The sequence below is a fragment of the Peromyscus maniculatus genome, chromosome 3 (assembly GCF_049852395.1).
Source record: "Peromyscus maniculatus bairdii isolate BWxNUB_F1_BW_parent chromosome 3, HU_Pman_BW_mat_3.1, whole genome shotgun sequence".
NCBI classification, from domain to species: domain Eukaryota; kingdom Metazoa; phylum Chordata; class Mammalia; order Rodentia; family Cricetidae; genus Peromyscus; species Peromyscus maniculatus.
Window position 1 is genome coordinate 119,350,143 of NC_134854.1, and position 13,219 is coordinate 119,363,361.

Sequence of the window (13,219 nt, forward strand, 5' to 3'; positions counted from 1 at the left end):
TCAGATTTAGACACACTTCCCTTTGAGGGCCATGACAATGCAGAGGTTATCCTTGCTGATGTCACTATCATTTCTTCTCTCCTTCATTACGTCCGTCATTCAGCATATTTTCTCAGAAGGGTCTTGAGTTATCTGAAAGAGTCCTCTCAAGACAGCCCTGTATCAGCTGAGGTGTAAACCTGACTCTGAATTTCAGGGAGCTGTAAGAGCACCTGCGTACGCACACGCACGCTCAGTCACACACAGAGTGCTACAGACTTCCTGACATTCAGAGAAAAAGCACTATGAACACAGAAGCATACCCAGGAAAGTCAGAGTTAAAACTCAAAGGAGAGCCCAGACAACACCTTGCAAAGACGCCCAGAACAGCGCAAACCATCACACCCCATCCGTCCGTGGCTCTGCCATGACTTACACACCAGCCAAAGCTCTTGTCAAGTACCTGTGTCTAGAGTGTAGCCTCTGGCAAGTCAACGCATTTTATTAATTGATCTCAGCAGTCCATAATGAGCTTAAAGGGCTTACCTGCATGTCCCCGGAGGTGCTGGCTTGAGGCGGATGTCAGCTTACAGCAGACCATTAGCACACAGGCCAGAAGCAGCCAGTGTGACAGCAGCACCCATTTAGCACACCCTCGCATCCTGGGGAGAAACAAGGCCTCCGGTCAGTGAGGGTGAGGAAGGCCAAGCTCCTTGGCCAGCCCCAGGCAGGGAAACAGAGGAGCTGAGGAAGAACTCAGCACACGACTTCATCCTCCCTCCCCCAAGAAAACGGCAAATCCATCAAGCTTCTGTTTGCACTGAGCATTGACTCCGCTTCCAACAAATGTCTTTCGCAATTAAGAGTTCTCTGAGTTAACACCACGCCTTGGTGAAAGTCTGCTTAGGAATCTCCAAGGAACAGCCAAAGCCGCCCTGATAAAACATGGAGTCATATTCCATCATGCCTCAAAATGTAAATGAAACAATCCTAGAGCCATTTTCAAAGAGAGTACCCGGGCTATGTCTGAATAAATCCCCAAAAATGTACACATGTGGCCCAAGAACTTTGGGGTTCTCTATCTGTATATTAAGCCCCTTTGGTCCAGACATGATTTACAGTTCATTACACAAACCTCAGAATGAGGCCGGAAAAAAACAAAAAATAAAAAACAAAACAAACAAACAAAAAAAAACAGCCAGTATTTTAAAAAAAAAAAAGTCTCAGGTATGGGAACTCACACCTTAATTTCAGGACTCAACAGACTGAGATGAGATGAGAACATCACTGAGCTCAAAGTCATCACTGGCGATTTAATGAGTCCAAGCTAGCCTGGACTATGGAGGGAGGGCCTGTCACCAAAAACTGGAACAAACAGAAGTAAAAAAATAAATTGCTATCATATTTATGGACAGTATCAAAAGAGTTCTCCAAGATAATTCCATTCACAGTTGGCTGTACCCTCTCTTCTAAAACAAAATGAGCAAATGATAAGAACCATCGGGGGCTAAAAAGATGGCTCAGTATGGATGCCACTAGCTGTGCAAGAAGAGGACCTGAACTGGTACCTCAGCATCCAAGAAAAAAGCCAGATGTGCTGCACACACACCTGTAGCCCCAGTGCTGGGGTGGGGTGGGGGGTCAGAGCTGGTAAGCTCTCAGGGGCTTGTTGACGGTCAGCCTGTGGTAGAGGACATCCAATGTCTTCCCTCTGCTTGTATGCACACAGGCACACATACTTGCACATTCATGAGCACATGCACCACACACATGTACAGCACACCTACACACACACACATACACACTCACAAGGATAAAGGACTATCAAGTGCTTTATTCTGACTTCCACTCTTATGACTTTTCTAAATATTGTAAGGAAATTAAAGTTGATTCACTTTTTCTACTTTGACTTTTCAAATAACTTTTTCAAAAATGTGTGTGTGTGTGTGTGTGTGTGGGTGTGTGCGCGCGCGCGCGCGCGCGCGCGGGCATGTGTGCCTGTATGAGATGTGTGAGTACAAATCCCCTGGAAATGGAGGTACAGGCAGTTGTGAGAGTCTGTGTATGTGCTAGAAACTGAACTTACGTCCTGTGCAAGATGAGCAAACACTTTTTTCCTCTCCAGCCTCTCAACTGACTGTGCAGCAAAAGCCAGAGCATCTGATACGTGCTTACTAGCTTCTGCCTGGAACGTATCTCATCGTGTCTATTATCACCACAATGGACTGAGGAAGCCTTCTCTACGTACAACCCTGCCTCAGAACTCTGCAGCTTGATTCCCAGAAACCTGAAACCGTGGGTGTTCAAGTCCCTCCCAAAAATCAGGGTAGCATTTGCCTACAACATACACATCTGTATAGCCTCATCCATCCTGCACAAGTGCACACTTTCTGTACAACCACACACCTTCCATATAACTGTATACTTCCTGTATAAACTCACACCTAAGCACACACCTCCGTACAAGCACGCACGTCCTCTGTAACAAGCAACACACCGCTTCTATAATTGCACTCCTCCTACACAACCACACACCTCCTGCACAACCACTACCTCCTCTCTAACCTCACACCTCCTCCGTATCCCTTCTCTACAACCGCGGACCTCCGCACAACAGCATGCCTCCTCTGCAAGCTCGCGCCTCTTGGATAACCTCACACTGCCTCTGTTACTGCCTACCTCCTGTGTGGCCACAGACCTCCTCTTTAACCACAAACCTGTACAACCATTCATCTCTTCATAATCCCACTCCTGTATAACTGCAGCCTTCTGTATAAACGCATACCTCTTGTACACTTTAACAATCATCTCTAGAGTACTCGTGATTCCCCCAAATGATGGAAAAGCTACAGCAATCGCTGCCTTTCTGCAGTGTTTGAGAAATGCTGAGAAGGAAAGTGTCTGCATACATTGATACAGACACTGCTCTTTACAAATATCTTTGATTGGCAGTTGGTCAATCTGAGAAATGCAGTCCATGGTACAGTGGGACGACTCTATGGAAAACATAAACACTCTTGGGCAGAAGATAAATCTGATAGGCGGGACTGGATCAGCATTTAGGTAACAGAGTCAAAAGAAAATCCCTCAAGGATGCCAGCTGCTAGCCAACCCAGAGATACCTGGGAACAGCCACATCTCAGTTCCAGAAGCCCCAGCAAACACTCCTAGGCACAGGTTCTAGCCCAGCCCTCTCCTTCTGACTCTCGTATTTCAGTCAGATGCATCTTTTAAAAGAGATTCACATTGCTCGTGGATCTGCAACTGAGTCTGCCTTTGAAGCAGCTAGGCCAAGATGGGACACTAAGACCATCTCTGAAGATGTCCAAGTTAAAGGCAACACACAGCAATGACTTCTTCTCGCCCTTTCAGACTGTTGCAAAGCTCTTTGGAACTGCTACATTAGGTGATTGGTTCTGTGGCTGTAGGGAACTAATACTCCACTCAGCCAATATTCTGATTTAAGCACAGTGTTCTGTGCTTAAATCACTAATTGCTACAAATTAGAAACCAAGGAACTTGATCCTGCCTTCAATTGTTTTGTTTGCTTTTACAATTTCTTTTTTTTATTGAGACACTCTCACATGTAGCCCTGACTGGCCATGAATTCAAGGAGAACTGCCTGCCTCTGCCTCCATACCTGACTAGTTTGCACTAGTCTTAAAACAAACTGGTTGCCCACATATAAAATGTGCAGAATGAAGATCAGATTCCACTTCCTTGAAAAATTACTTCTGGAACTCTGAGGCTCACATTTCTGTGGCACAGGCTATGTAACAGCAGCTCCCTAGAGATATGTCTCCATCTGCCCCACCCCCACCCCACCCCCACCGGGTGCCTGAGGCCCTGCCAACCCAACTTAGAGCCTTCTCAATTTTTAACCCTAGAATAAGAGGGAAATATCCTTTGAAACAATTAGTTCAATAACAATGGTGGGGTTAACAGAATTTAAATCACTCTGTACAAGAGAGAACATTCCACTAAAAGTTAATCACGGGACTGAAGACGAGTCACAGTTGGTAGAGTCCTTGCTTAGCATGCACAAAGCCCAGGGTTCGGTTTCCAGCACCACACAAAACCAGGCATGCTATCCTAGCACTAGGAAAGAGAAGGCAGGAGGGTCAGAAGTTTTCAGTCATCCTCAGCTAAATAATGAGCTTAAGGCTATCCCAGATTACAAAAGGCCCTGTCTCAACAACAACAAAAAGATCAAATAGGAAATTTCCATTCCCTTTGCTTCCCTTAGGTTATACATAATTGATACACCATAGCATCTCAGATTGGCCTGAGGTCCACATAGCGGTTTCTTTGTAGCCTGTCAAGCTGCTCCAGGGCTTAGGTCCCCTTTAGCATGCACACTGAAGCAGAGGAGGTGGACGTGTTTTCATGCTAACCCTCCAAAGCAGAGAGGGACCAAGTTTCTCTCCAAGATGAGAGCTCTGAAGACTTCTGAAGAAAATGACTGAACTTAGCCCTTGGCAGTAAATCAAAAATACGAGCTTAGTTCTTGCAAGATGGGAGTCTGGCATGGGTCTTCTGGTCACCGCTAGAGGCCTGAGAAAATTGGAGTCCTGGGTTCGATTTCCTACCACCCCTGGACCAGGAGAGAAAGTAGGAAAACAAAGGTTTTAGCTGGGCGTGTCCTCAGCTAGAGGCCCAAACAGAAAAATGGTCCTTGGGATAGTCGAAAGCATGTCCCTCCCTGGGCTTTGGAATTGAGATTGTCATGTTATAGCACTGGCCAGGAGCTCTCTCGGGCCCTAGAGGTTTGATGGGTGGAGTGTCTCAGTTATGATTATTCTTCCAAAGAAATCACAGTCCCATTTTAGGGTTCACTTGAATAACTCAGTTGGTCAGAGGACAAGCACATGCCATTGAACTCCAGGTCAATTATCTGAGATCTTAATTACATCTGCAAAACCCTTTGCCTTTGCCCTGTGCTTGGAACCTATTCAAAGGGGTGAACCCCTGTTAAGCACAGTACCTCCCATACTCAGGAAGGGACTGCATCAACCCAGCTCCCCAAAGTGAATGCTGGGCTGCCCTGATCACATGCTCAGCGTCTCTGATTCAAGCATATGTGTAACCAGTCCCCTAAATTCACTTCCCGCTGCTTCACATCATCCGGTATGGCTTCTGTTTTCCTGTTGAATCCAAGCAAGTGCCCCAAATAAGAAGACCAAGGAGAGACATTCCAAATCCTAGCTGGGGTCCCTCAGCTGAATTCTTACAGGAACTGTTCTAGATACCAGGTTCCTCTGCTCCTAAAACAAGTGTTTGCTAACAGCAGCTGCGAGGGCCAGGCATGATGACGCATGCTTCTAACCAGCCCTGGGGAAACAGAGGCAGGTATTTATTTCTCTGTGAGTTCAGGGCCAGCCTGGTCTACATAGTGAGACACTCTCCCCACCTCATCCCCCAAAAGGTGCTGTGGTTCCCAGAGAAATGTCAGTTGGGTATCAAGTTGGACAGGGGAACCATTCAGACATAATCCTGTGTCTCCTCTCCTCCCCATGGAATGTACCAGAGAGTTTCACACACTGAAATGACTTCACTTCAAAGACAGTGCTAAAATGAAAAGGAATGACAAGTATACCTTTTTTCTTTCAAGACAGGGTTTCTCTGTGCAGCCCTGACTGTCTGGGAACATGCTCTGTAGACCAGGCTAGCCTCAAAAGTCAGAGATCTGCCTGCCTCTGCTTCCTGAGTGCTGGGATTATAGGTGTGTGCCACCACCACCCAGCTTGACAATTATCCAAATTTTTAAAGGCTTCCAGAAAACTCCATCAGCTCTTGGCTACTTGGCGTCTACTACGATCATTTTTAATCATTTTACCTTGGAGAGTTCACAGGGTGCGGGTCCCGTCCAACACAGTTACTCCAGCATGTCCTGCAAAGCGGCTGCAACTGCCCTTTCGTAGCTGGGACCAACCATATCGGCAGCTCCCCCAAACTGCTTCAGCTTGGAAAACCTGTCTTCAAAGGATACAGAAAGAAGAAAAACATTAGCACGTAATATCTCCAGGAGTAAAGTAGGCTTTCTACTATAACGTCTGCAGCAGGCCCACAAATGAACAAACCCTTCCTTATTGGTAATGTTGGCCAGGGGCATTGAGGATTCAATGCTAATTCACACAATATAGACAATGCTATATTTGTTTTTGTATCTAAACAAGTGTGTACATGCATGTAAGCAGGTACGCATGCATTTGTATGCAGGTGTGTAGGAAGGTGTGTGTCTGTCCATGTGGATGCCAGAGGAGAACCTCAGATATTGTTGCTCGGGTGCCATCTTCTTTTTGGTTTTTTTAGACAAGGTCTCTCACTGGCCTGAGGGCCCCTGAGTAGGCAAGACTGGCTGGCCAGTGAACCCTAGGAATACATCTGTCTCCACCTCCCCAAAGCTAGGATTACAAGCACTATGCTACCACATGAAGCTTTTTATTGGGGGCAAGGGGTTGAGAAAGAGTTTCTCTGGGTAGCCTTGTCTGTCCTGGAACTTGCTCTGTAGACCAGGCTGGCCTTGAACTCACAGAGATCCAACTGCCTCTGCCTCCTGGGTGCTGACATTAAAGGCGTGTGCCACCACCACCCAGAAAAGCTTTTTGTTTTTGTAGTGTGGATTCCCAATATCTATTTCAAGTCCTTCTTGACAAGTTGAGCAACCTTCCCAGCCCAACACAAGACAAATTTAAAATAGAAATGTTCTCAGCAATACACCCATTCACTTCTTGACAGAGGGACACAAATCATTTAAGATAAACAGTTTCACAGTCCTCATTTCACTGACCATTGGACAAAAAGGAAACTTGAGACAATCAGTCCTAAAGGGTATACAGTTTGCTCAAGCTCACAGAACAGAGCCTGAGGATCTAAATCCCTAGATCTAGGTGACTGACACCTGGGATGACAAGAGACCATCTTCCAGGCTCCTATTTGAAAAATGTTAATGGGAGACACACAGACAAGGTCGTCAGTGTAACTCATTGTACCAAATTATAAAGAATTCAAGTAAGTCCATAGTTGACACTCAACACCCCAAATGCACCAAAACTTTTCCACCTGATGGAATTGAGAGAGAGAGAGAGGGGGGGGGAGGATGGAGGGAGGGAGGGAGGGAGGGAGAGAGAACTGAATGATCCAAGCACCAGAAAAAGTCCAGTGGTCTTTTGTGAGCATGCTCAAAGCCCTGGGTTCAATCTCCAGTGCTGCATGAAATAAAAAACACAGTTCCAAACCAAAGCATCTGAAAAACAAAATGGACCCTAGAATGTACCGCCTTACATACTGCTGAGGGAAACATGCCCCTTCCTGAGATACAGAGAAAATAGTCACCTGCACTAAAAAAAAAACTAATGAATACGGTACTTAATAAATACGGTATTGCAAATATCAAAACGATTTTGAAATGCTGCCTCACTACTTTGGAATCCTCATGAATTCCAAATGTACCATCAGGCTCACATGAGATCATTTCTCTTCCTTAGATAATTTAAAGGTAAGTCCCCCAATTTGATGAGAACCTTTCAGGTGATGGACTTCAAGACCAACCACTTTGAGAGTCACAGGAAATGACAAGTATGCCAGGAACAGTCTACTCCACAGAAGGAAAATGGATTTGAACAGCTGCGTAAATACAAGTTCCTCAGGATGTTCGTATCCCAGGCCTTCCAACTTTATGAAGCATCTTTGTAGTCCTGTCCACCCAAGGGCACGACATGGCCTTCTGCTATTGGAAAGGCAAGCTTCACATGCTCTATCAGAGCCAACTCTTCACATACTGGAAACAAAGGTGACCTTTCCTGGCTACTGTTTATCTCGTTTTCTTCACACAGAAGGAACCCTGAGAGGTCTGTTTTCAATTCACTAAAAAAAATGCACTGTCAGTGAAGAGACATACATTAGCATAGTTCCATGCCTGACAAAGTACCAGGAGTTCAATTTTAGGATGCGAAGTGACTCATTCCGATTTTTCTGTACCTCGGGCAAGTTCTAAAAATGATGAACTCTTCCTTCTAAACCTCACTATCACCAAGACCGCCAGATTGCCATGCACATCCCCCAAGCATCCACTAGGGGTCATGCCAACTATGACACAGTTGTTTTTGTAATCCAGGCTGGCTTCAAACTCACTAAGGAGCCAATGATGACCTTTAACTTCTGATGGTCCTGCCTAGTGGACACAAACATGCATCAAAGTCGATTTTATGTGGTGCTAGGGACCAAATCCAGAGTTTCTGCCCTTGCTAAGTAATCACTCTACCAAACAAGCTACACCCCCAGCCAACACCTCCATTGCCATCAGTCAGCTTCAAAACTCATTTATTTTTAAAGAGTTTTCTGAATTCTCAGTGATGAAAGCAGCTGCTGACATTGAGGCTAAGATGTTTAAAAACGTTTTCCGGTGTCTGGTCATTCTCAGAATGCACTGAAAAGTCAGAGACAGCATTTGGATGCCGGGCTGTGCTTTTCATCTCTCACCTGACACGCTGGCGTTATACAGACACGGGCGTTTTTTCACAAGAGAGGAGAATGTCTATTCATGTTTCCCAATACTGAGAAACTTTGAGGTTTCCAGGCCAAAGAGACGATTCTTCAGATGTTTAATTTATTTCCATGTTACGCCGCAAAGAATGCCGCCTGCCCTTGATTTCTTATCAAGGAAATAGAGAGGCTGCGCCTTTCCATTCTCTTGATCTACCTGCCTTCCCTGTTAGCGGGGTGAGCTCCCAGGGGACTGATTCTCTTGTGCAGCACCGCCTCCAGCAGACATGCCAATCTCTATCCCATCCCGAGTTTTCTCAGTCTAAAAACCTGTGCTGCTGACACCTATCAGTTCCTTTTTCAAATGGGCAGACAGAGTGGCCTGGCACCTGGATCCATTCCAGAAAAAAAAAACTCAGACAAACTCAGCTGTTAGGGGTATTTGAAACATCAACATCCTGCTTTGCTTAAGAAAATTATCTAGATTATAAAGACCAACGCCCACCTACCCAAAGAAAGAGTAAACGTTATTCTGAAAGAGGCAGATGTAGCATCCACTGGATCTCAAGCAAGGGAAATGAATTCCTTGTCATTCCGAGGACGAGCCATGTACAACCAATAGCTATAAAGGGCATCACTTTGACAATTACAAAATCTGAATAGAGGATGGAAAGTACAATGTTGAATAAACATTCAAACTCCTTATTTTGATTATATTGAAGTTCAAAAATATCTTTCTTATTGAAAAATATGTCCTGAAATATTAAAGAATAAAGAGATAAATATCTCCAACTCATTTCAAATGAATCCATGGAAAAGAAAGAAAAAAAGGGAAAAGTCGAAAAGGGGGATACATGCAGGAGGAAGGCAGATGGGCTCTGAGGGAAGATGAGAAGAGAATGAATGGGTTAGTGAATAAATGAGTGAGTACAAAGGTCCCTGGTGGATGGGGTACAGAGTACATTGGGGTGCTTTGTACTATTCTTTCAAATCTCCATTGTCAGAAATATCAAAATAAGGTCCACACTTGAAAGGCTTCCATTTATCAGATATGTTAAAAATGATTGACACCATTATCTTCCCTAAGCAATAAGAATCCATAGCTTGAACACTGCAGTTGATGCTCCAGACCCTCAAAGGAGGCCTGCCTGTTTTATTATTTAAAACTCTTAATGAGCCAGCAAGATGGTTCAGTGGGCAAAGGCACTTGCTGCCAAGCCTGATAACCTGAGTTTGATCCCTGGAACCCACACAGAGGAAGGAGAGAACTGGCTTGTCCTCTGATCTCCATGTACATGCTGTGATACATGAATACATACATATGTACATATATACATACATACACACATGCATACATACATACCCACACACATTCTATAGATATAAATATAGATAGATATCAATAAATCAATCAACAGAACAATAGAATGGTATTTGATTATATAAGTAATTTATACTGCTAGGCATGGTGAAATATATATGTCTGTAATACCAGCATTGAGGAAAGGAAGACAGGAGGATTCCGAGTTCAAGGACATCCTCACCACATAATGAACTCCTCCAGGCCAGCCTGAGCTCCATGACAGTTTCTCTCTCCTGTCTCTGACCCCTGCCCCCACAAAAACATAGACTCCTACAGGATCTACTATAGACCAAACACCCAAATGTTGCAATATGCATTTAAAAATATTAACCCCCACTGGACATAAGGGTGTACCTCTTTAATTCCAGCCACTTGGCAGGATAAGACAGGAGGATCCAAGGTCCCAGACAAGCTTGGACTACATGGAACTCTGTGTTAAAAAGGAATTAGAATGGACTTGGAGTCAGTGCGGTGGCAGATTATTTTCCTAGCATGAATAAGGCCCTTCATTCAATCCCCTGTACTGCAAAACAAACAAATAAATGAATAAGCTCCATTTAAAATTAGGGTTTATTCCTATCCCCCTCATGGACTAGAAAGGACCAGAAATTCATCCAGTGTCATTCAGCTAGGAAGTACATGATCTAAGATTCCCATTCTAGCCACATGGCACCAAGATACCAAATGTCTGAAATATACTAGACTATACATTTACTAATACATTCCCAAAACATGCAGCTCTTCCCTTGAATTTGAAGTACATTGAAAATCAAGGCAGTTTTCCTCAGCATCTGAAGACAGTGACCTCTGGGACTCGGTCTGCAGAGACGGAATGACTTCATCAGCAGACCCTGGACTGGGTCTGTGGTGGTTTACACCAACACATACTGTTAGTTAGTTCTGCTTTGTCTTAAAAGGCTGCTGGGAAACAACAGAGTCGTTGAAAGGTAACCAGCTCCACATCCCGAGTGAAAATGAAATCTGCAAGAATTATACAGGCTGTGAGGGTCTGGGCCACCATTTTATCAAAGGCCTGAAAACAGCTGCCCTTCTGATCAGAACTCTAGAACATTCCAGGGGAAATACAGCAGGGCTGAGTGGCATGTATAAAGACCGAATTACATCTGTGTTGGCTTCTGTGAAAGAATCTAGCACCCAAACAAAGCAAAAATAAGCAAGTGAATAAAAGGATTGTTTTTCCTGTGCATGTGTTTATATTTATACCTGACACAGTCCCATTCAGAAGCACTTTTGCAAGAATCTAGCAAGGCAAAATCTTGCTTAGTTACAAATAAACAGTCCGAGCTGCCTCTCCCGCTGGCCACCGGTGGGGAAGGTCTCAAAGGGCCTCTTGCATCAGCCCCCAGAGTGCTGAGGACACGATCATTAGCTGTTTACAGATCACCACCAGATCTGCTCTGACCTCCAGGGCTGTATCTACTGGGATAGCTGGGTGGCTTCTAGTCACAGCCCTTGGGTACCAGATGCAGGCAGAATAGTGCTGGCTGCCGCTGTTAAGAGGCAAGATGCTGCCGAGTCTCCAAGCATGTTAAATCACTTTTCTACACTTGTTCCCACTCAAGACAGAAGGTGATGGAGGTGGAAAACTTGTTCATAAATGCACCACCTCGGCTTGGGGACCCCACAGTGGTCTTATGAGTAGAAATGGAGGGAAAAGACAATCTCCTGAGTGGCATCCTCACCAACAACCGCCAGACACTCTGGAAGGGCACCTGCCTACACAGGACCCATCAGGTCTCCAGACGAAAACTAGGGAGGATGTTTTCATTTCCAGTTGCTTAAAAAACAACTGCACTGAATGCCTTTGCTCATTTGCAACCAGCTTTTCCACTAAAGAATACATGGTCAATGGAATCTTTCTCCGGCAAATTAATTCTGAAAGAAAACAGGAATTAATAAACTCCTTAAGCTAAAGCAGGTGCTGATGAAAGTTACAAGTTACCAATGTTTTTGACCGGAGGTAATGCAAGCCGTATCACATGGTTGAATCCTCCACCAAGCTCTCATTTATGATTATGGCATGATGCATGGCATTGCTCCGCCATTAGAGTGTGGGCATCAGCTACATTAAAGTCACCAACTTTTCTGCCAATATGTGGTAGAGGCACGCCACAAATTGCCTTTTTACGGCTTCCTTAAAAACATCAATGAAGAATTTACTACTGGATCATTTTACAACATACTAAAGTACATTGTAAATGAGCCATTAAAGACAATAACTGTGTCTATTAAAAATTAAAGAATTTTATAAATGGCATTTTAATTTCGCATGTTATCGATACCTTCTGTTCTGAATGATGGGGTAGAGTTCTTGAAGAAGGCTCTTCTAATTGGAGCTGAATTAAATTAATTAAATATACATGCCACATTCCTGTATGGCTTGCACTCTAATTTTAAGACCTGAGAAATTCCTTCTAACTACCGCGTCTTCATCTCCACGAGGTGGTATTCCTTCCTAAGGTGGACAGGACCAATCCCTTCGTTTTCTTCATTGAGAAAACATCATTTAGCCTTCAGGTGACCCTGAAGAGCACGAAGCAGTTACTGTAAGCACCAATGCCGCAGCGGGGGCCAGACCACATGAAACAGGGACATTGGGAGAGGGACATAAAATCAAACGCACTCACGAAATCCAGTGTCGCCCAGCACAGCTGCACGGCTCGTCATCCAAGTGAAAGAGCCAGGTCTGGGACTGAGCAAATATGACCGGTAATGGCCATTTAGCCATAAATCTCTCAAGGCCCAATTATCCTCACTGCAGAGGCTTGATTCCTTTTAATTAGACTAGTCTGTAATTGGAAATGTTCCTCTCGTTTCTCATTTTTCAAATAATCAAAACAGAGTGACAAGGATTTTAGCTACCATCATAAAAGATCAGTATAGCGTATTGCGGGTGGGCCATGGGCCACCAAGCTCTGAACTTAATCCCAAAACTGCTTGATATGCCATGACCTAACTTCAGTGTCAGGAATATGAACAACACGGAAGGAAGCTGTAACACCTTCCACAGAACTCCTGCTCCTTGCTGGGGGGCGGGGGTTGGGAAGGGGGTAAGACTGCTGACAAAACATGTGACCCTCGGGGACAGGATGGTGTGTTACTGCCTCCCACACCCCAGTCTCCAGGATGATGGCTGTCATGCACATCACAGGATTTAAATACTTGTTGTTAATAAGGTAGCCCCTCCAAAAGGAAAGGAAAGAAAGAGAGAGGAGAGAGAGAGAGAGAGAGAGAGAGAGAGAGAGAGAGAGAGAGAGAGAGAAGGAAGGAAGGAAGGAAGGAAGGAAGGAAGGAAGGAAGGAAGGAAGGAAGGAAGGAAGGAAAGAAAGAAAGAAAGAAAGAAAGAAAGAAAGAAAGAAAGAAAGAAAGAAA

At 44.6% G+C, this 13,219-nt stretch overlaps 1 protein-coding gene across 1 annotated transcript in view; it reads right to left on the reverse strand.

Annotated features, from left to right (window-relative positions):
• Window positions 1-13,219, reverse strand: part of Tafa4 (TAFA chemokine like family member 4) — a 193,453-nt gene that overhangs the window by 142,246 nt on the left and 37,988 nt on the right. Inside the window, exons 2-3 of the mRNA XM_042273698.2 lie at window positions 5,816-5,955; window positions 526-641 (exon numbers count right to left, since the gene is read on the reverse strand). Coding sequence (XP_042129632.1) covers window positions 526-640 — 115 coding nt within the window. The 5' untranslated portion in view covers window position 641; window positions 5,816-5,955. The remainder of the gene's footprint in view (window positions 1-525; window positions 642-5,815; window positions 5,956-13,219) is intronic.